Source organism: Dromiciops gliroides, chromosome 2 (assembly GCF_019393635.1).
Source record: "Dromiciops gliroides isolate mDroGli1 chromosome 2, mDroGli1.pri, whole genome shotgun sequence".
NCBI classification, from domain to species: domain Eukaryota; kingdom Metazoa; phylum Chordata; class Mammalia; order Microbiotheria; family Microbiotheriidae; genus Dromiciops; species Dromiciops gliroides.
The window spans coordinates 425,823,943-425,848,667 of record NC_057862.1 but is presented as its reverse complement, the minus strand read 5'-3'; the positions used below and the strand labels follow the sequence as shown (position 1 = coordinate 425,848,667).

General features: G+C 35.2%; 1 protein-coding gene across 7 annotated transcripts in view; it reads right to left on the bottom strand.

Annotated features, from left to right (window-relative positions):
• DENND1A (DENN domain containing 1A) overlaps positions 1 to 24,725 on the bottom strand; it is a 673,977-nt gene that overhangs the window by 330,379 nt on the left and 318,873 nt on the right. For all 7 annotated transcript variants that reach the window (XM_043984170.1, XM_043984174.1, XM_043984173.1 and 4 more), the window contains one exon: positions 2,030 to 2,083. In XM_043984170.1, coding sequence (XP_043840105.1) covers positions 2,030 to 2,083 — 54 coding nt within the window. The remainder of the gene's footprint in view (positions 1 to 2,029; positions 2,084 to 24,725) is intronic.

The window sequence follows — 24,725 nt, the reverse complement described above, 5'->3', positions numbered from 1 at the left end:
CTTGGCTTTTTTAGTTTATCCTTTTTTAAGGTAACCTTATTCCCGCCAGCTCTTTTTCTCTTATCTTCAAGTTCCTGGCACTCCCCATTGGTAACATGGTAGCCTAGTTTTGGAGTTTTGCTTAATTTGTTAATTCATCTTCCTTTCTTCCTTGTTAGTCATCTAGTTCTTCTCTTTTTCCTCTCATTTAAGTAGCCAGGGAAAATATCCATTCCTTCCCCTAACTCCACCCTCCTCTTTCAACTTGTTTTGAGGTTTTGTTTTTGTTTTCATTTTCTGTGCCTTACAAAAGGATCTTTCCCTCTTTCTCTTCATTATTTCTCTTTACAATCTCTCATTATAGACTTCGATTCATAGCCCATATATTCCGTTATTCATTAAATTTCTGTGTTCCTCGCAGAGTTAAAGCTCCTAAAGAACCTATTTTGAGATCCTTCTTCTAACCAATTTCTACAATATTTCATTACAGATCTTGTCCCCTAGCCCTTCTCTATTTTTCTGCTGAGCTTCAATTGTGGAGATAATAATTTATGGATGTGATAAAGAGAACAAAAGTATTGTCCCAAGGTAGAAATTTTCTGGTGTCCTTGATTTAGCACTTCATTATTACCTCATACCCTTCCTATTGACCATCCTCCACCCTCCACTCCCTCATTTGCCATGAAATCCACTTTGAATCCATGGTTTCCCACTTTTCAGCATGTCAGGATGCTGTCCACAGAAGCAAAATACTCTCTCAGAGGTAGTAGTCTTTCAGTGAACCAGATCCCAGCAGATTATACCCACTGTAAAAACACCATTTTACCCACTGGGAGCATTCCTCTTTGGAACCCCCTCAAATTCCTTAATTGAGATTCTCCCATTTGCTCTCCCTATTTCCATACCAGATTTTCTCACTTCACCCATTTTCCTATAGGCCTTTTCTTCCTGAGAGAATACAGCAGTTCTTTTCCCTTCATCATTTACCACTGCTTTGATTAGAATATATCATAATATTCCCCTCTATCTTCCTTTCCTTTCTTCCTTTTATGCATTTTCTCATTCTGCAGTACAGTCCTACAGAAAATATCAATTCACCTGTAGTTGGTGTGTTGTGAGGTTTAGTACATTGTGTTTCAGACCTGTTTCTTCACCATCACTTCTTCCATTTCAGTTCTACTTGTGTAACCCTGCTGAGTGTTGGGTTTGAGTGCCAAGTGAGCATGTTAGGAATTAAAGACTAGCCTTTTCTGCTGTTGGTTCACTGGGCTGTTGTCTCTCTAGTGTTCTTGGTTTTTTCCTGTTGGACGCCTGCAATTGTTTTACCTCTTCCGTGTACTTGTTACTTTGAAGAGATTTGAGAGGTCTTAAACCTTTTAGAAAATGTCTGGTCTTCTAGCTTGTTGGTCACATGATTCAGCACTGAGCTAGATTTTTCATCAGTAAGTTAGGAGCAATAATACCTCAATTGCATGTGTTATGTTCTCCTAATGTGGTTATTAATATCTATGACATTTAGTTATCCCAATGCTGGAGAAAACTGCCATATCTGGAAGTATAGAACTAACTCTCTATACTATGTAGAGCAGGGTAGAAAAGTGGGATAGAATCATAGAATGCTAGAGTTGGAAGGGAAATTAGAAATTATTAGTTTTACTTCACCCCACATTTTATATATTAGGAAACTGAGATCCAGAGAAGGGAAATGATTTGACAAGATCATACAGTCAGTAGAGGCAGAACTATAACTCAAACTCAGTTTTCTAAATCTAAGATCCTGAATTCAATGGTGAAGCTAAAGGCACACACAGGAAGTTTCAGGTAAAAGGGCTTGCTAATCTTTAGTAGCATAAATGATTGATAGAGACCAGTGAATGGAGAAAGTATTGCAAACTATTAATCTCACAGAATAGGGATGTGGGTGGGAGGATAGAATTCTCTATAATGGTTACACATATACAGATACTCAGGGGTTCTCTTGACCTACCCTTAAAAAATTTCGGAAGGGTGGAGAGAAATAAAAGGAATTTAAATCAACTTAAATACTCACATTTTCAGGTATGCTGGGAAGTTCTCTTGTGTCAGGCACAGTAAAGTAAGAGTGCTAGGGGAAAAACAAAAACCAGAAGGTAACTTGTTTTTGTAAATATGAGTGATAGTAAGAAAGGTAACAACAGTAATAGTCATTTATATAGCATTTTAAAGTTTAAAGAACCCACACACTACTGAAGATAGGTGGGGCAAGTATAATTAGCCCCATTTTACAGATGAGGAAAGAATAAGTGATTTGTCCAAGATTACACAGTTAGTAAATTAAAGAGTTGCAACTCAAACTCAGGTTTCATGATTCAAAATTCAGTGCTCTTTTTACTATAGAAGGTTGCATGTCACCTGGAGCCAAACATGCTGAATCACTACTAAAATTATTTTTAAAATTAAATACATTGTTGATGTAAAGAAAAATGGTAATAGGGTTTACTACAAAATATTCCCGAACAATAAAAAAAAAATCAGGAACCATAATACAAAGGAGTAAGAAAACTATCCACTGACATTCTTCTCCCGATGCTTCACAGTGCTGTTGAGGTGACAATGTGTTCTTGCATACAAGCATAAACTCTAGCAAGATCTTATTAAACTGGAATATAAACTTGGTTGAGATTACATGTCTGTCATAGTATCATGAGATGGCCAAAAAGTAAGGAATGAGTTTTTAAAAATCCATAGCAGCTTATAAAGTTGATCATCTAAGGGCTGTTAGGGGTTGCAATTTTTGCTCCTGAAGGCAATATTCACACAAAAATTGGAGATTTTTCAAAACATCAAAATTAAAAACAAACAATAATTCCTGCCTTAAGTATTTTCCCAGAATCTGTGATTTTATTGGTACAAGGAGTTGTACCAATCATGAACAAAAATTATGACTTTATATTTTAAGTTAGTTGAACAAATGTTTGATGAATTAAACGATGAAATGATAAACCTGAAAAATTCATCACAATCATCATAACAACACATTTCTTCAATCACTTTTTCAATTTTACAATTCGTTCCCTCCCTCCCTCCCTCCATCTCTCCTTCCTTCCTTCCTCCCTCCCTCCCTCCCTCCCTTTCTTCAAGGTTCTGTCCTGGGCTCTCTTCTAGTCTCTCTTCCCCCTTCTCTTTTCTCCTCTCTTCTCAAGACTCTTGGTATCCTCATCAGCTCAAGTGAATTTAATGATCACCTCTATGTGAATGACTCTCAGATCTCTATATCAACCCTAGACTTTCTCATGAGTGCTACCATCTATCTTTTGGGTACTTCAAATTCAATATACTGTAGGAATTTCAAAATCAACATGTCCCTAAAGTGAACTCATTGTCTTTTCTCTAAGAACGCACTCTGCTAAACTCCTCTGTTTCTGATAATGGCACTACTATTCTTCTAGTTACCTAAATTTATAATCTCAGAGTCATCTTCTACTATCAATCATCTCATGTCTGAACAGTTGTCCAGTTGATTCTAACTCCACAACCTCTTTTGTATCTATTCTATTCTCTATACTTAAATAGCCAGTCATCTAGTTCAAGCCCTTATTGCTTCTCACCCAGATTATTGAAAAAGTATAATTGATCTCCCTGCCTCCAGTCTCTCCCCTTTCTAACCCATTTTCCTCACAGCCAAAATAATATTCCTAAAGCACAGGTGTGACTATGTTACTTCCTTGCTAATGAAATTCCAGTGGTTCACTAGTATCCTGAGTGTCAAGTACAAACTCCTTTGTTTGGTGCTTAGCACACTGCCTGGTACATATATAGCAAAATGCTTCATATAGTGCTTAATAAATGCTAGTTTACTGTTGGCTCTCTAACCTACCTTTCAAGCCTTGTTAGACATAATTCCGCTTCACATACTCTCTTGTCCAGCTAAACTGGCCTTTCTTTTCCCTACACATTCATCTCCCATCTCTGTGAATTTGCATAGGTTTCCCCCCATGCCTGAAATGTTCTTTCTCTTCTTTTCTACCTCACAAAATCACCAGTTTTCTTCAGAGTTCACCTCAAGAACTACCTTCTATGTGGTTCTTTTCCTGAGTTCATCTGCTGCTACTTCCCATGAAATTAAGTCAATCGTTATTTTATACAACAAATTGTAATAAAATTACTGGAATTCCAGAATTAGAAAGGTAAGAGGGCAGATCACTAATCAAAACTAGCCGTTCCTAAACAAGTATCACGATTCAAGCCTGAAAATCTCCCAAGCAGGCGTGGGGTCAAAGGGGTCTGGGTGGGGTAGTTTTGGTGTCATGGGACATGTTTTAACTTAAAAATACCTTAGTGTATCTCAAGGTGAAGAGAGTTATCTAATCCAATGTTTGTAAAGAAGGTTTCACACTCCCTCCAATTAATAAATGCAAAGGCATGATAAAGTTTTAAATGTGTAAGTCAGATGTCCTAGGCCATGTAATGTCTTTATGATGTAGGAACCTCTTGGAATGATTTCTGCAGTGGGATGGCAAGTACAGTGTTGGAGGACCCCAAATTTAGGCAATGAGTTGGAACCATGTCCCACGAAAGGAAACAACTCATTGGAATAACAGAAAATCTGTCTGTCTTCTCAACTCCTGTTGACCATCCATTATCAGCAAAGATACCAGATCAGCAGCAGAACATGTATCCTACTAGGATTAGAGGATAACAAGTAGGAAAAAAACCAACATATCCCACCAGGAGCAAAGTGACATACCAAGAACAATTAAATATAGAAAGACAAGTTATCAAAGAAATGAGACACCTTCAAGTTACTATGACCCCCATGACCAGAGAAGAATTTCCAAGTCATAAAGCACAAGGAGGTATGTTATCCTTTTGCCACATGGATAGTCTACATGTTTGCCTCACTACGGTTCTACTCTAAATCTGAACTCCTTCCTCCCTATGTGTATTTGTAAGAGTGTGATCTAGGCTCTGGAAAAGAATTTTTAGACCAACTTATAATACCATTTTTGTAAATGTGTTTTCTAAAAGCTAATTAAGCATACTGGCTAGGGGGAAGCACATTGGTATTGACTCATGAGCAAGAGTGGTAGAAATTGAACTATTCAGAGTTACCCCCAGGGCCCAGAAAGAGTAGCAGCTGACTCTATATGAATGTAATGTGGAGGAATGGACCTAGGAGGATGCTAAGTGTATAGGTAATCCCTTCTGACAGAATATAAAGTCCTTGATGGCAAATACTGTTTTCTTTTTGTCACTGTATTGTCAGTGGTGAGCACAGTTTCTGGCACATGGGAAGTACTTAAGAACTGTCTGTTGGTGGATTGACTAATACTTCTGTAGTGGAGAATGACAGAGAGAGTAAAGTGTTAGAATCATAAAGAAGTACAAAGAAGTAACCCCTTGGCAAGTATGGCGACCTCTTTGGTGAAGCTTGACAGAATCAGAGGGTAATAAGTCACTGGCTACCAGAAGATGGACCATACTTTTCAGAGGCCTGTTAAAAATTAAGACGTACTTGCTAGGACTTGAGTAAAGGAAGATCCAACAACTGTGATCCCTGGCAGCAAAGAAAGTTAGCTATGGAAGATACCAGATGTTGAAATGAAATTGCTCCTCTCCTCTAGCTGAAAGGGGATTCATTAGCTGTGGCATCTTATACATTCTTGAGAGGATAAACTCCATGCAGAAAATATAACAGACTCAAGGTAGAACAGAGCATTGAGCAATATGATCACCATCATCAGAGAAGGCAGCCAGCTGTGCATTCAAAAAGGAATTAACTCTGGGAGTCTGAACTCAAGGCAGAAAAAAGCAGGTCCAGCAAACTCTGCTGAGCTACCTTCCTAGAGAGGATGCACTCAGAAGAGAGAAGTATGAAGACATTATGAGAAGAAAAGGTTAGCAGGGACCTAAGTGGAAGAAATGTCAGTTGCTTTGGACACATATATTCTCTATGTGACCACTGATATAGATAAAAATTATCAAAAGGATAGGCATTTATTTAAGTTAACAAGGAGGAGTGAGCTGCCTTCACCACAGATGTTCTGCACATGTGTGCCCACTCTTCCTACTAATGTTTTGCGATTGTGGGACAGTATACTGCAAACTTGTGGGGGGGAGTGTTTTATTAAAATTGTTCTTACGATGCCATCTCAACAAAAGGTTCTATTTTGAGTTGTGTCTGCCAGATAATTAAAGGTATATGCACCAATGGAGGTTCATGAGCTATAGTTTCAGAAGTATAGACCCATATAATATCTTGATCCTAAATTAGGCAACCGCAAAACCCCTTCCCCCAAAGATGCAACCAAAGAATGTGAGTTGAAGGGAATACAATAGAAGAGGAACTACATTTTAGAATGGTTCTTTGAAGGAGGTAGTGAATACATCAAGAATCCTAAAATCATGTTAATGTGGAATTCCCTCCACCAAAGTCTATGTGCAATTCACATATAACTTTGTGGATAAGACAGGGTAGTTGGCCAGGACTCATAGAAATTACCCATAATCACACAGCAAGTCAGTGTTAGATACAGAATTTAAACTTGGGTTTTCTTAACTCAAAGCACAATACTTATTCACTCCACTTTACCTCACTTGGCTCCCTGAGTGACACAGAGTAAATATCCCCTTTTTAAAGGGACCCAAAAAGAGGAAACAATTTGACTATGAGACAATATATTAACTCAAGTGTCCAAGGTCAGCATTTAAACTTTAGTCTCTTGATGCCAAGTCGAAGTAGAAGACATGCTCCATTACAGGGTGCCACTTATTTTATATGAATGCAAAAGCATTTATTAAGTGCTCATTATGTGCCAAGCATTGTGCTAAGAGCTGGGGATACAAGTACAAAAGTAAAGATAGATCTTGTACTCAAGAACTTAAATTCTAACAGAGGAAGAGAAAGCTTATAAGTGAGCAATGGCTAGGGAGGCACTTTGGTATGACTAGTAATAGGGATGGCAAATGGGATCATAAGGGACTAGGATAATGAACCCCTTCCAAGCAGCAATGGAATAGTTGATTTAATCATGGTTCCAGAAATGAGAGAGGGTAGTTTTAAGAAAAAACATCTGGGGAGTAAAGAATAAAGTGAAGCATTGTTAGTGTCTGAAATAGTGGGCTAGGTAGGCCAGCAAGCAATGAGGAAAGCAGAGCCCCTGGGGAGAAGTTGTGGAGATGAAACCATGAAGCATCAAACCATCAGTTTCGTGGGTGCAATGTTTTCCCCAAAAAGAGAAAGTTCAACTAGAAAAAAACAAAACCATGATTGGAGAGGGTGCTTTTTTGTAGACCATTGATGGCTTCATTCTTTATAATTCATTTTTTTTATCTTAGAAAAATTACAAAAGAGATCATAAAAAAGGGAAAAGGACCCACATGTACAAAAATTTTTATAGCTGCTTTCTTTGTGATATTGGAAATCAAGGGAATGCCCATCAATTGGGGAATGGTTGAACAAGTTGTGGTATATGAATGTAATCGAATACTATTGTTCTGTAAGAAACGATGAGCAGGCAGATTTCAGAAAAACCTGGAAAGACTTAAATGGATTAATGCTGAGTGAGCAGAACCAGGAGAACACTGTACACAGTAACAGCAACATTGTATGATGATCAGCTGTGATAGACTTGGCTCTTCTCAGCAGTGTAATGATCCAAAACAATTCCAAAGAACTCATGATAGAAAATGTTCTCCACATCCAGAAAAAAGAACTGTGGATTCTGAATGCAGATTGAACCATACTGTTTCTACTTTTTGGTTGTTTATTTTTCTTTTTTGAGGTGTTCCCTTGTTTTCTGAATCATCTTTCACAACATGACTAATGCAAAAATATGTTTAATGTGATTGTACATATATAACCTATATCAGATTGCTTTCTGTCTTGGTGGGGGGAGAGAAGGAAGGGAAAGAAAAAAATTTAGAACTAAAAATCTTATTAAAACATGTTAAAAAAGTATTTTTACATGTAACTGGAAAATAATAAAATACTTTTATGATTAAAAAAAAGAAAACTTGCATCCCAGAGTCCACAGATTATTAGGTTTACAATTAAAACTGGTTTTCACTAAAGTGCCTCCCCCATCTGTCCACTCACTGGAAGGAGGAAGAAAACCTAAATCCATGGATGGAACAGAATGGCTTTGTTGACTGACTGCTATACAAAAAAGTTGCTTTCTAACATGTATGGATAATATAGGGAAGTAATAACATTAATGAAGTACAAAGAAGTAACTCCTTAGAAGGTATGGTAACATGTTTTGGTGAGACTTGAAAACAATAGAGGGTGACTAGTCACTGCCTAGAAAAGATGGACCACACTCCTAGAGACCTGTTAAAAATCAAGGCATACTTCCTAGGCCTTGAATAAAGGCATAATGAAAAAAACTCAAACACTATACATTCAATTGAATAAAGCATGATTTAGTGTAGTAGCTGTGTAATTTAAGATTCTAAATGTGGATTCTAATCTGTTCCCCCAGTTTTGGGGGAAACTGACTAAAATCACTGATAAAATGAGTTTAGGTTTTTAAGGGTTTATTGGAAAATAGAAAGAAAAAGATTGAGAACAGAATTCCAACAGCCTGGCATTCCTATCTTTCCTCAAATTTCCTGTGAAGTCCTCTGCCGCCACCACCACCATCAAGTCAGGAACCCAAAAGCGTGAAAGTTCTCCGCGCAGGCTTCCTTTCCTCCTTCCTGTCTCCTCCCAGAAAATAGGAGGCTCCTCAAGTTGATTGGCTGGTAGCCTTGATAGACAGCACCCATGAGTAAACGTCATTTCCTGACGCCAAGGAAAAGCCACGATGCCTCTGAGGCATTTTCCTCATGGCGGAACTTTCCCACAGCAAGTCTCCAGTAGGTGGCATCATTCCAATCATTACATAGCTCTCAAACTTTTAGAGTATGATGACTTTATTGGGTAAAACATCTGATGCACTGCTACCAATGAAAGTGGTTATATTCCTACCATTGAGTGAATACAAAATTTTAAAATAATACAAATCTACTATCAATCTAGTAATGTTCTTAAACAAATTTACATTTTATCTGTCACAAGATATCAACATTTTTGGGAAATGTTTTATATATATGAGACCTATTATTTATTCAGTCTATAAAAGAGATGCTTGATGATTTATTATAATGAGTCACTTAATGAACTAGACCCCTAAAAATAAACCACAGCCACTCAGAGGTCTATACATCTAAATAGGGACTACTGGTATAGTTGAAAAACCTTTGGATGAACAGTCAGGAAACTTGGATTCTTCCTTGTTCTTTTCAATGTTAAAAGGAAAAGGCCAGGGGCAGCTAGATGGCGCAGTGGATAAAGCACCGGCCCTGGATTCAGGAGTACCTGTGTTCAAATCTGGCCTCAGACACTTGACACTTACTAGCTGTGTGACCGTGGGCAAGTCACTTAATCCCCATTGCCCCGCAAAAACAAAAACAAAAACAAAAACAAAACAAAAAAGGAAAAGGCCAGACCAGATACTGAATGAATGAATAAATGAAAAAGTATTTAATAAGTATTTAATAATTAGGATACAAAGAGAATATAGATCAACATCACATATACAAAAATATAACTGTAGGGGAGATGGAAAAATACACATAATCAAGCACAATAAACCCTCACATCTGCTATGTCTTAAAATGTTTTATTTTGCATCTTTAGTTCATCATCTCTGTCAGGAGATATGTTCATCACGGTTCATCATAAATTCTTTGGAATCATGGTTGGTCACTGCATGGATCAGAGTTAAGTCTTTCAAAGTTATGTTTTTGTTCTTATTATATAAATGGTTTTCCTGGTTCTGCTTACTTCACTCTGCATCAATTCTTACAAGTTGTTCCAAGTTTCTCTGAAAGTTTCCCTTTTGTAATTTCTACCATAATGACCCATGGTCATTCCCTTAGTTTCTAGTTCTTTGTCATTATAAAAAGAATAGCTACAAAGTTTTGTACAGATGAGTCCTTTCCCTCATTTTCATCAGTTTGGAATAGAGAACTAAGTAGGAGGATTTCTGGGTAAGAGAATACATAATTTATTGATTTGGGGGCATAGTTCCAAACTGCTTGAAACAAGCATTTATTAAGTGTTTACCATGAGCTTTTACCATGAGCACTGTGCTAACCACTGGTGAGACAAATACAACCCCTCCACCAAAGTCCCTGCCTTCAAGGAACTTATATTCTAATGAGGGAAGAAAATTTTTTAAAAAATGCAAGAAAAAAATGTTCTTGCCACAAAAGTCTTTGACATTGTCAAATTATTTAACATCAAAAACTTGATATGATTTTATTAGTGGAAACGACATTTAAGAAAAGACATTAATATCTGCTTTGCCAGTGTACCCTAAGGACCTTAGGATTTTTCCATCTGACTTGCAGCTGAATGCTTCCATATGTGCTGTCTTCTGAGTAGGGCCTCTTTTAATTTTCTATTTATGTCACCAGCACTTAGCAGAGTGGTTTGCACAACATTGCTGTTGTTGTTCAGTCATTTTTCAGTCATGTCCGACTCTTTGTGACCCTATTTGGGGTTTTCTTGGCAAAGATACTGGAGTGGGTTGTCATTTCCTTCTCCAGCTCATTCTACGGAAATGAGGAAAAAAGAAACTACAGAAAAAGGAAAGAAGTAAACAGGGTTAAGTGACTTGCCCAGAGTCATAATAAATTCATTCATTCATTCCTAGAGGAAATTAGGCAGCACATTGGATAGAATGCCAGTACTGGAGTAAGATCTGAGTTCAAATTCTGCCTTAGACACTTACTAGCTGTGTGACCCTGGGCAAGTCACTTAGCCTCTACTCAAATGTAAAATGGGGATAATAATAGCACTAACATCACAGAGTTATTTTGAGGATTCAATGAGATAATATTTACAAAGCACTTAGTATAGTGCCAGACACAAAGCAGGTGCTTGAATAATTGCTCATTTCATGCCCCTCAACACCTCCCCATATTCTGACAGACCCATTTGTTCATAGGCATATGGTTTGAGGTATTGCTCTAAATCCAATTTCTGCTAGATGGCTGTCCAGTTTTCCCAGCAATTTTTGGTAAATAGACTTCGTTATGCAGTAGCTATGGTCTTTGGATTTATCAAAAACTAGGTTACTAGGATTGCTTGTGTTGGTATGTTATGTACCTAATTTGTTTCACTATAACACTCTATTTTTGATCAAGTACCAATTAGCATTGATGATTACTGTTTTGTATTATAATTTGATATCTGATACTGCGGGGGTAACTTCTATTCTACTTTTTTATATTAGCTCCTCCCTTAAGATTCTAGATCTTTTACTCCAGAAGTTTTAGGTTTGTGGTGTTATTTTTATTAAAAGAAGGAAGATAATATTTCTTCAAATATTAGGGTTTGTCTCTATAAAGAATATTTTATAGTTTTAATAATATAGTTGTTATATGCCTCATAATAGTTCTTATGTGTCTTGGCAGGTAGGCTGCTAAGTATTTTATATATTCTATAGTAATTGTAGAATTATTTTTTCTATCTTTTTTATAGATATTATTAATATATAGAAATACAGATGACTTCCATGGTATTATTTTATGTCTTAAAACTTTACTAAAGTTCTCATTTCAATTTATTATTCTTTAGACTATTCTATTTAAATCATGTTATCAGCAAAAAGTTCATTTTTCCCCATGCAGCCTAACTTTTTTTTTTTTTTTTAGTGAGGCAATTGGGGTTAAGTGTCTTGCCCAGGGTCACACAGCTAGTCAGTGTTCAGTTTCTGAGGCCGGATTTGAACTCAGGTACTCCTGACTCCAGGGCCGGTGCTCTATCCACTGCGCCACCTAGCTGCCCCCAGAACCTAACATTTTTAACCAAATTGGTGTTGGATTTTCACAAAGACTTTTGCAGATATGATTTTGATTTTTTCTTATTAAAATGCTGTTATATTTATAATTCTCATTTTATTGAAGCAGACCTACATTTCTGCTTTGAACTCAACATGATCATAATGGATATATTGCTGTAGCCACGTTACTAATGTTTTATTTAATATTTTTTTTGCATCTATGTTCACTAGGAATACTGTTCTATAGTTTACTTTTTCTGTTTTGTCTCTTCCCCAATTAGGTATCAAGACCATATTTATATTAAGGGAAACTTTTGGAAGGATGCCATGTTTTCCTATTTACCATTTCTGTAATATTGGCATTAATTTGTCTTTGAATGTTTAAGAGAATATACTTTTAAATTCATTTGGTCCTGCTTTTTTTCTTCTTAGGGAGTTCATTTATGGCTTCTTCAGTTACTTTTTGTGATAGGTGGCTATTCAAAGAATCTATTTCTTGTTTTGGTAAACTACATATTTTTATATTTTGTAAATATTCATCTATTCCTTCTGTTATCAATGTTACTGGAAAATAATTGGGCTAAATAGTTCTTTAGTTTCCTTTGTTTCATCTTCAACTGATGTGAATTCTCATTTCTGATTTATAAAACTTATGATTTTGATTTTCTTTCTCTTCATAATAAACTTGTTTATTTTATTGTTTTTCTTCTCTAAAAGGCTGTTTTTATTTATAAATTCAATGCATTATTATTATTACTATTAATTTGCTTTCAATTTAGTTTAACTCTGATTTTTAGAGCTTTTGTTATATAGTTGGGATTAAAAATTTTTGTTGATTTTCTAGGGTTCTTTTTTCTAATATCATGTAAAAGTCATTGATCTTTTCTTTCTTTTGTTGCTGAAAGTATTTAAGGATGCAAATTTTCCCTTGAGAGCTGTTTAAGTCACATTCTATAAGTTTTGGCATATTTTATCATTGCTGTCATTGGCTTTGATAAAATTGTCCATGGTTTCTTTAATTTGTTCTTTGACCAACCAATCCTTTAGCATTATTTAATCTATGAGGGCGTATTAATCATTTCTTCAAAGTTCTTTATTTAATAATTTTTATTACATTTTGGTCAGTAGAGGATAAAAATATTTTCTGCATTTTTTGTAAGGTTTTTATGAATGAATACAAGATCAATTTTTATGAAATTACCATGAACAGCTGAAAAAATATATATTTTCCATTCTCTTCCGGTTTAAATAGATATGAGAAGTCTTTATGACCTCTTAAAAATATGGAATCTAAGAAGACAGGCAAGGTGGTGTACTATTGGTGGAATTGTAAATGAGCATAGCCATTCTGGAAACCAATTTGGAACAATGAACAATAAATCAGTAGGCTGTACATATACTTTGACCCAGAAATACAACTCTTAAGTCTATACCATAAAGAGAAAAAAGAAAAAAGTATGCATAACAAAAATATTTAAAAGTAGCTCTTGGGGCAGCTAGATGGCGCAGTGGATAGAGCACCGGCCCTGGAATCAGGAGTACCTGAGTTCCAATCCGGCCTCAGACACTTAACACTTACTAGCTGTGTGACTCTGGGCAAGTCACTTAACCCCAATTGCCTCACTAAAAACAAAACAAAACAAAACAAAATAAAAAAAGTAGCTCTTTTAGATATAGCAAAGAACAAAGGAATTGTCCATCAACTGGGGGATGGCTTAAAATATTATGATATATGAATATAATTGAATATCACTGTGCCGTAAGAAATGACAAAAATTGTTTCAGAGAAATATGCAAGGTTTATACAAATTGAAGCAAACTGAGTTAAGCAGAATCAGGAGAATAATATGTATAGTAAAGTGAACACTAAAAAAGACTGAACAACTTAAGAAATATAAGATGTATAACTTAAAAACTTAAGGTCTACAAATCCAAAAAACTCAAGATGCTGCATGCTATATCTCCTAAAGAAGGGGCAATGGTAAGTAAGTAAAGAATAAGACATACATTTTTAGATTTGACAAATGTGGGGACTTGTTTTGGTAGACAGTGCATATTTGTTACAAAGATTGTGCTTTTCCCTTTTTTAATGGGGCGGGAGGAAAAATGTAGATATCTATATTTTGTCCATATCCAAAAGAAAATAAAAACAACAGGGTTATTGAAGCATTTTTTTTAAATGCACAAAGGGGGAAAAAAGAAAGTTTTAGAGATAAAACAGATAAGCAAGACATCCTTGAAAGCAATATGGTTAAAAAAAGAAAAAATTTAAAAAGAAAGGAATATGGTAAATTTGTTATATACTTTTTTTAGTTTGTTTTGATTTTGCAGGGCAATAAGGGTTAAGAAACTTGCCCAAGGTCACATAGCTAGTAAGTGTCAAGTGTCTGAGGCCAGATTTGAACTCAGGTCCTCCTGAATCCAAGGCTGGTGCTTTATCCACTGCACCATCTAGCCCCCCTTGTTGTACACTTTTTTAAAAAGTCAGGCTTTATGTAATAAAAATAAATGGTTTTACATATAATCCACTTCTATTCTACTTTTTATATAGAAATTTCCACCTTTCTGTTCATCAAGTTTAGATAAACACCACAATTTTTTAAATCCATGTAATAAGACGTTGGTTTGCTTCATTTAGCTTGTAATAACTTTTAGATAGTAGTCCATTGAGTCTTTCTTTTTCTCTCTCTTGTTTTTTTCCCCCTCAACTACATGTGCAACATTTTTTTTGACATTTGTTTTGTACTGATAAATAAGCGACAAAAATTTTAAAAGACAGCATAAAATCACATCAACAAAATACCATATGAACAAAGTGAAATCACAGTAAAACTAAAAGAAATTAATAGAATTATCCATAACTTATTGTAAAACAGCTAGCAAGTAAAACTTAGAAAACACATACAAAAGGAGGATTGCCTTCAAAAATATAAATACTTAAACTTATAGAAGAACAAATAGAAATCTTGACTAGTTCAATCTCAGAAAAGAAAATACAAATGCTATACAAATTATTTATAAAAATTGAGGGTAAAGCATTCTACTAACCTCACTTGATGGAGTAAATAAAGTAGTCCTAACACTAAAGCAAGGAGGATAAAGCAAAGATGAATCATAGACTAATATCACTAGTCAATATCATTTTTTAAAAAAAATAATAAACATTTTTATTTAAACTTTTGAGTTTCAAATTTTATCCCTCCATCCCTTCATCCCCTTGCCCCTCCCTGAGTTGGTAAGCAATCAGATATAGGCTATACATGTGTAATTATGTAAAACATTGCCATATTAGTCATTTTACATAAGAAAACTTGAATAAAAGAAAAAAAAGAAAAAGCGAAAAATAGCATGCTTCAATCTGTATTCAATCAACATCAGTTTTTCTTTAGAGGTACATAGTATGCTTCATCATTAGTGCTTTGGGATTGTCTTGGATCATTGTATTGCTGAGAATAGCTGAATCATTCTCTTCATCAATATAGCTGTCACTGTGCACAACATTCTCTTGGTTCTACTCACTTCACTATACATCAGTTCATACACGTCTTTCCAAGCCATTCTGAAATCACCCTGCTTGTCATTTCTTTAAAGCACAATAATATTCCATGACCATCATATACCAGAGCTTGTTTAACCATTCCCCAATTGATGGACAGTGAATATAAAATTTTTTTTAATCCGATGATATCAACTATAGCAATTTGTTCAAGAATTCATTCATTTTGACTAAGTTTGACTTATAATAGGTAGCAAAGATAATTCAACATTAGAAAAACAATACAATTAATCATATGAAAAACAAAAACATAAAGAAATATCTCAATGATAAAGAAAAAAGCTTTTGACAAAATACAACACTAATTTATACTAAAATACATCCAAAGTGAAGGCCTAGAGGCACCCTTCCTTTTCATTAGATATATTGAAATGTATTTAAAAAAAAAAGCAAGCATCATAACCAATGAGGATAGCCTATAAGATTTCCTAATGAATACAGCCGCAAGACAAAGATGCCCATTATTTTTTGTTGTTGTTTGGTTTTGTTTTTGTGGGGCAATGAGGGTTAAGTGACTTGCCCAGGGTCACACAGCTAGTAAGTGTCAAGTGTCAGAGGCTGGATTTGAACTCAGGTCCTCCTGAATCCAGGGCCAGTGCCTTATCCACTGCGCCACCTAGCTGCCCCCCCATTATATTTTTATACATTTTTAGAAATGTCAACAATAGGAAAAGGACAAGAGAAAGAAATTGAAGGTATAAAAACAAGAAAAGAGAAGACTAAACTATCCCTATTTACTGATGACATGATTTAATTGGAAAATCCTAGAGATTCATTAAGGAAACTTAAGTGAGACAATAGCTTCAGCAAAGTTACAGGATACAAAATAAATTCACAAAAATGCCAATAGAATTTCTATATAATAACAAGAAAATCCAACAGGTAACAATAGGAAGAGAAGAACCATTTAATTATAAAATGAATACAAGAGGATCAATCTACCTAAGCACACTCAATACTTGTATAGATTCGATTATAAAATATCCTTAAGAATAATGAACAACTTAAATAATTAGAAGAATATTAAGTACTCACTGTTGGGCTGTTTTAATATTATAAAAATCATAACACTACCAAATTAAATTTTGAGTTTTTATGCTATACCGAATCAAACTAACAAAAGGATATTTTACAGAATTTGATAAAATAATAACTATACTTACTTAAAGGAATGAAAGATCTAGAATATAAATGGGAAAGATGAAAAAAGGTAGGAATTAAAGGGAAATCACACTTCAAGTACTTAAACCATGAGGCAAAGCATCAATCATCAAAAACATTTGATTAAAAAAACCCAGAAAAGTAGCTAAATGAAATAGACTAGAATTCAGAACTGATGACATTTAAACAGTTGTTGACAAAAGAAAAATAAAAAATTGTCTAGGAAATAAAGTCCTATTTTATGAGAAATGCTAAGGAAAATAGACAAGAGTCTGGAAGAAATTAGGCTTAGAGCAACATTTTAGATCATATTCTTAAATAAGTTCAAAATGGATCTATAACCTGAATATTAAAGATCAAAGCACTAAAAATTATTAGATAATTAATCAATACACCTTTCATAGCTATATATAGGTGATGAAGTCTTCATATGAGAAATTGGAGGGAATTACAAAATTTTAATAATTTTGATAACATAAAAATTAAACATTTTGCACATACTAAATAAATGTTTCTACGATAAGAAGGGAAGTGGTCAACTGGGCAGGGGTGGGTGGGGAAGAAATTATATCACATTTTCTGGTAAGGTTTTGGTATTCAAGATATATAGACAACTAACAGATAAAAAGTCATTCTCCCACATAAGTGAGCAAAGGATATTAACAAAAAGTTCTCAAAGGAAGAATTGGAAACTATCAATAACCTTTTGCAAAAATAATAAAAAACAGGGGGGCAGCTAGGTGGTGTAGTGGATAAAGCACTGGCCTGAGTTCAAATCTGGCCTCAGACACTTGACACTTACTAGCTGTGTGATCCTGGGCAAGTCACTTAAGCCTTATGGCCCCACCAAAAAAAAAAAAGAAGAATACAAAATATTACTAAGAAAAATTGAAAAATAAAAACAAATGTGAAGTTTCACCTCATGTTCACCAAGTTGGTAAAGATTAAAAAAGACACAGGTTTGCTGTACTGAAGAAGCTTGGAATCTAGTAAAATGAGTATGCTCTAATTTGCAGAAGAGATGATGCCCAATTCCAAACATTCCTTTATAGACAGGTTAATTTCTAATTAAATTAACATGCAGAATGTGTTTTAAAATTGTTGAGAAAAGGCCAGTATGTGAGTATTCTAGTTTCATATGAAAAGAAATGGTTTTAAGACCATCACAATTCCCCAAAAGATAAATGGTCAAAGAATATTAAGAAAGTTTTCAAAAGAAAACCGATAATCAACAATCATGTGACAGAATGATCTAAATAAGAGTCAAATAGACCCCTAATTGGCCACAACATTCCAAAATAGAAGAACCAAATTAAAATGCAATTGGAAAATATTTAACAAAATAAATAAAAATACTTTTATTGTATTTTAAAGCTAACTTAATGTACTCTATAGAGAAGGAGCCTTGTATATGGATTAGTGATTCCCTTTCCCAATCCTTTTTCTACCTGCTTGATGCCACTGAAGTAAATCATTAATAATAAAACAAATGCAAAGAAAAACAGTCCCGAAGTTTCACTTTACACCCTGAAAACTGGCAAACGTGACAAAAGATGGGAATTGTCAAAGTTGGAGGAACATTGATTGATGGTAGAAGTGTGAATCAGTAAAACTAATTTAGAAAGCAATTTGGAACTATGTTACTAAAATGTCTTTACCCTTTGATCCAGAGATTCTACTACTAGGTTTATACCCCAGTGAGGTCACCGATAATAAATTCCCCACATACACAAAAAATATTTATAGCAGTACTTTTTGCAATAGCAAAAAAATCCAACCAACCAAACAAACAAAAAACCAGAAACAAATTAGATTCAACTGAAGAATAGCTAAACAAATTGTAGCACATGAATGTAATGGAATATAATCATTCTGTAAGAAATTGTAAATACAGAGAAACATGGAAAAATGATAGAATTTGATGACAAGTGATAAAGCAGAGCAAAGAAAACAGTGTACACAATTACTAATAACAAAATGTCTACAAAACAATAAAAAGAAAATATTACAAAATTACAAAGAATAAGCATGGCCCCTCAAAAAAGAGATATGAGAATACAACCTCACTTTAAACTTCTGCAGATGTGGGAGCTCCACAGGTATGTTGTATTGCATATATTTTCAGACTTTTTCAATTTTTTTTCAGTTTCTTTTTCAATTGGTTTTACTGATTTTCCCCCATCTTTTCTTTTTCTTTTATATATATAATTATTTGTTATTTGGGGGCAGCTAGGTGGCACAGTGGATAGAGCATTGGCCCTGAGTTCAAATCTCACCTCAGACACTTACTAGCTGTGTGAACCTGGGCAAGTCACTTAACCCCAAGTGCCTTCAACATCCAGGGCCTCCTGATATATATTTTGCCACTGGACCCAGATGGCTCTGGAGGAGAGGGTGAGGTTGGTGACCTTGCAAAGCCCTTCTTCACTTAAATCCAGTTCACTGCAAGCCATGACATTCCAGAACAAAGGATAAACAACAACAATTTGGTATTTGAGATGGCTCTCTGGTAGTTGGAGGTGGTGGGGCACGAAGGGGGATGGTAAGGGATATGAAGGAAAAAATTTTTAATCATAATCCAGTTATGAAATCTGTCCCCAAATTACTTTCCATGTGAGGTGTTTTTTATAAGACCTTTTTTTTTTCTTCAGTTTTTCAATTTTATTCTAATATTTTTGTTTGCTGTCTCACAGAATCATTGATTTCTGTTTTCAAGGAGTCCATTTCTTGGATAAGATCTACCACTTTTTATTATAAGCTATTTATTTTTACTTCCAAGTCTTTCCTACAAAGCTTTTATTTCATTTTTATCTTGTTTCATTTCTTGTATTTATACAATACATGTGAAAAAATCATTTTTTTCCTTTGAGTCTTTCCTTATAGGTGTTTTGGAGTTATTTGTTTATTTTTGCAGTAGGTCTCTAGTTTTACAATTATTTTAGATATTAGTAGGTGGTTTCTTTCACTTATGTATCTTTCCAATTTTAGTTCTTGAATTCCAGATTAATGCTAGGGCCAACTTCTGCCCTCTTTTATGCTTTTGGATGGGATGGTTGGGCCCTAGGTGGTTTCATTCTGGGTTTAGAGTTCTTAAAGCTGACTTTTGCCTCCCAGGGTTAGCTCTCCCTGAATCTTTAAGCCTTGGAGTATTTATTGATCTTCATAGCATTCTGAGACATCTCAGGGACCTCCTCTGAATTTGGGCTGTCCACTTCTTTGTGCTCTATAATCACACTGGTTACTGTTACCTGCCCTCCCTCTTTTTGGGCTTCCAAAGTCTGCATTCTGAGGCTTTCTAATCACTTGGGATTTCTTAAGTCATCTTCCACTGTTGCTGCCTCTGTACAGAGGGCCTTATAGGCTACAGGTGTTCTGCTTTTGTGCAACTGGTACTCATTTTGCTAGAGACCATTAGCTTTCAGATTGCCCAGGGGATCCTGGCTGACTTCTGCACAATTCTGAGATGGAAGAAGTAATTTACTATAGTTTTCCACTGGATTTATTGATCATTCTTTGGTTGAGTGTGAACTTCAGGGTTTTTCTGTAGAAGGTATGTTGGAACTTCGTGGTCTGTCTCCAACTCAGGCAGTTGTGTTAGCAGGAAGTCCGGCATTCTCTTTTCTAATAATACATGTGTGGTCTACTTCACAAGGTTGTTGTGAAGAATACATTTTGTAAACATTAAAGCCTTAAATAAATGTGAGCTGCATTCCTGTTACTGTGTTGATGATAGTAATATAATAAAGGTCCCTTCTGGCTCCAATACTTTACGAGTCTAACTTTTAGCTCTCTCTTCTGCCTCTTGCACAAGTCTTTTTAAAAAAAAATTAATATTCCCATTTTCCCTACCACAGCATAAAACAAGTAACCAGTAATAGCTAGTAGATATGAACCAATGAAACCAGAGAATTTGGGTTTGTTACTCTGTCATTGGTTTAATGCTTTACTTCAGTTAAATATTGGCTTAAAAGAGAAGATAAAGTGTGAAAGCAATGAAGAGAAAGCTAGGGTGTTATAGATCCTGTGGCTTGTAAATAGTTACATAAAAAAGTTTCTAGAAATTCCCAACCAAAGTAAATCCCCAAGCTGTCCTCTGATATCCTCCTGTCTTGCTCAATTGCCCATGAAATGTTTGAGGCAGGAGAAAACCAGAAAAATTCCTGAAAAGCAATGGCATAAGATAGTTAAAATATTCCAAAAGATGATGTAAGATGACAAGTAATACTGGTCTGGCAGCAAGGCTAGTCTAGAGAATTTTGTAGTTGGAAAGGACCTTAGCAGGGAGAATGTTAGCACTGGAAGAGACTTTAGAAAAGCCTATGTTTATGGAAAAGTATGTACTCACACATACACACACATAACACATAACCATAGGTAAATGTACAAAGTACACACACACATGTGCGTATACACACATGTATACATTTATGAGGGTAGCTAGATGGTACAGTGGATAGAACAGCAGTCCTGGAGTCAGGAGGACCTCAGCTCAAATATAGCCTCAGACATTTATTAGCTGTGTGACCCTGGTCAAGTCACTTAACCCTGTTTGCCTCAGTTCCTCATTTGTAAAATGAGCTACAGAAGGAAATGACAAACCACTCTAGTATCTTTGCCAAGAAAACTATAAATGCGGTCACAAAGAGTCAGACAGAAATTAAAATTACCAAAAATACGTTTATGGGATATGGCCTATGTGGGAATTAGTTTTGCTTGACTATCCCTATTTCTTGGATCATTTTTGTTTTTCTTTCTTTCTTTTTCCAAGAGGGTGGGGTTGGAGGGAGAAAAACAGATTTTAGTTTATTGAAAAATTAAAATTAATTTAAAGTTAAAATGTGGAATTTTTTTTTTAAAGAAAGTCATGGCTAAGAAGGTCATGTCTAACTATCTACAGATTATAGTTAATCAGGAAATGGAGACCTACAGCTGGAAGGTGATTTGGTCAAGGTCATACAAATTATCTAGTGCTCTAATACAGCACAGCTATCTTTTAGATCAACTGAGATGAGAGCACTGTAAAGCAAAGAAGATTTTTTTTTAAAGTCCATTTTAATTCAGTCGATTAGCATATAGTACAAAGGCCAGGGTTTAACTTCTAGCCTTTGGCATTTTTATGGAAAGCCACAAAGTACAAATTCAATGGAGGTCCTCCATAGAATAATTAACTCTTCTTACTGGCCAAAGAACCACTGGTTTAGGAGAAAGGGAATGGTTTTAGTGAACATGTCATCCCAAAAAGGTTTCAGTAACTAAAGATGGACTGAATGCATATGTCAAGGATCTAGAGCAGATTTCCCAAGGCAGGTTCACCAGACTCAGGACCTACTGCTAGCTAGATGGGAAGACATTGGGAACCATACCCTGTCCACTTTCAGGTCCCTGTGTCTGCTCACAACTGTCACTATAAGTGGAATGCTTTTATCCCAACTTTATCAGTCACTGCTCATCCTTCATGGGTCATTACCCAAGTGCTCCTTTATAGAGGGCAGAAACCAGACATCCAACCTACCTGACTTTGTATCTATAGCTTGGTTTGGTTTCAACTCCAGGGAATAGGAGCTCTCCTGATGCCTATTGCTTACCCAACTCTGCCTTCTAGCCTCTTTTTGTGCATTGCTTTCCCTCATTAGAGTGTAACCTCCTTGAAGGCAGAGACTATCTCTCTTAGTCTACTCTTAGTTTGAACTTCTCATTTTAGAGATGAGAAAATCAAGGCCTACAGAAATCAAGTGACTTATACAATGTCACAAAGGAAATATGTAGTTGAGACAGGATTCTAACTAAGGTCCAGTGAATGAAATCTAAGTAAAACTTTTTTCTATTTCATCTCAAAATGATAATTTCCTCACTGTTCCCACTGAAGTCAAGGAAAGGCAGAAGAGAAAATTTGATTTTGAAAATGAAAAATTGATTAAGAAAATGGTGATTAAGAATGTGATTTGGATTCTGGAATGAAGCTTAAAACACAGAAATGACAGACTCCTGGGATGGGAGTCACTTAACAAGGACTAGTGATCATACTTGGTTGGTTATTGAAAAATTCAATCCAAAGAGCTTGGAAAAAAAAAAAAGAGGAGGGGGGGAATGAGAGGGGGGAAAATTGTTTATGTATATATCAAAACAAATGCAATTGAGAGCAGCTGCAATGAAGGAAGATGAATAACAGTTAAGATACCTAGAGGTTGATAAAAAGGAGCCATTATCAAAACTCATGACTTCAAATGTCAAAAGGACATTTCTGTCATAAGAACAGAAGTTTGACCTAATAACTATGACTGAAATTTGGTAAAATAACAAACATGAATGCAAATGGCTCAGCCATTCCAAAAGGGGAAAATGGCCCAAGGAAGCAAACAAGAGGCTCTTAAAGGAAGAAATCTAAGTTATCAATAACCACATGAAAAACATGTTTTTAAACCAATAAAGAAATGTAAATTAAAGCAATTTTGAGTGTATACTACATATCTATCAGATTGATAAATATAACCAGAAAAAAAAAAAGGAAAGAAAGAAACTGATGATTGCTAGAGGGACTTTGGGAAAACAGGCATACTGACTGGCAAGTGTCTAGAAGAGCTGTGAATTGCTCCACTCATTCTGGAAAATAACTTGAAAGTATGCCCCCAAAGTCACTAAACTGCATACTTTCTCACCCAGGGATACCACAGCTAAGCTATCCAAAGAGATCAAAGAAAGAGGAAAGTTAGCCATATCAACAAAACAAAACTGTTTACAGCAGTTCTTTGTTGTAGCAAAGAATCAGAAACAAAGGGAATACTCATAAGTTGAGGGAAATTATGGTATATGAATGTAATGAAATATCATGATGACATCAAAAATGATGAATGGGATGGTTTCAGAGAAACCTGATAAAATTTATATGAACTTATATAGATTAAAGTGAGTAGAACCAAAAGAACAATTTCTATAACAATAACATTGTAAAGACAAACCACTCTGAAAGACTTAAAAACTCTGATCAATGCAATGACCAACCATAATTCTAAAGGACTTGTGATGAACCACACTACTCAGCTAGAAGGGAGGTAATGGACTACAGATGTAGAATAAGGCATGTTTTCATACAGTCAATATGAGAATTTGTTTTGACTAACTATGCATATTTGTTACAAAGATTTGTTTCTTTTCTTTCAATTGTTGGGGGGAATGGAAGAGAGAGAAAGAGAGACAAATAAATGTTAAATTTTTAAAAGTAAAATAAAAGTTATATAAAAAAGAACCCGAGTAAACACATTAAAGGAATAGGTAAAATAGGAGTAGGATAGCAGTTATATTAAGAAAGTATAATTCATGTGAAGAAATCCAGGAAGCAGGTGGAAGCACAGTAGAAAGCATTTGGATGAGAATTAGTGAAGGGAGAAACAGAAACAATTTTGTTATCAGAGCATACGACACACCACCTGGATAGAAAAAAAAATAAATGAGGAATTCAAGAAACAGACCACAAGCTTGAAATTGAAGTAAAATATAATAGCAAAGAGGGACTTCAATTAACCAGATAGCTTTTTGGCAGTGATCTGCCATAGTAGCTAAATGACTTGCCTGAATGTTAATTTCATCCTTCAAAACAAGAGAAAATGGTTCCAACCAATCTGGAAAGAAATTTGTAATTATGCTCAAAACAAGTGAATAAAATGTCTATGCTCTTTGACCAAGAGATCCCACTGCTAGTTATATAGCCTGAGGAAGTCAATAACAATAAAGGCCCCATACACGACAAAATGATTATAGCTACACTTTTTGTAGTAATAAATAACTGGAATAAATTAAATGCCCACTGACAGGGGAATGACTGACAAATTGTGGTATATGAATGTAACAGAATATTACTACACTGTGAGAAAATATGACTACAACTATAGAGAAGCATGAGAAGACATGAATTGCTTCAAAGTAAGCAGAAACAGGAAAACCATATACACAATGACTATGATAATGCAAATGGACAGAAAGACAGTATAATAGAAACTGAATGGTATGAATTGATAATAACGAAGACAAAGAAGAGATGTAAAAAGGTATTCTCTGCTGCAGTTCTCTATGGAATTTTTATCATGGGTGGAGCTGACTCTGGGTTCTCCACTGTTAGGCTAGTTAAGTGCAAGCTTTGGCAGATCTTAAGTCAAGGCAGCAAAACTTCCAAGTATGGGTGCAGTGATAGGCTGCCTTTGAAGAGACAACCTCAACTACTA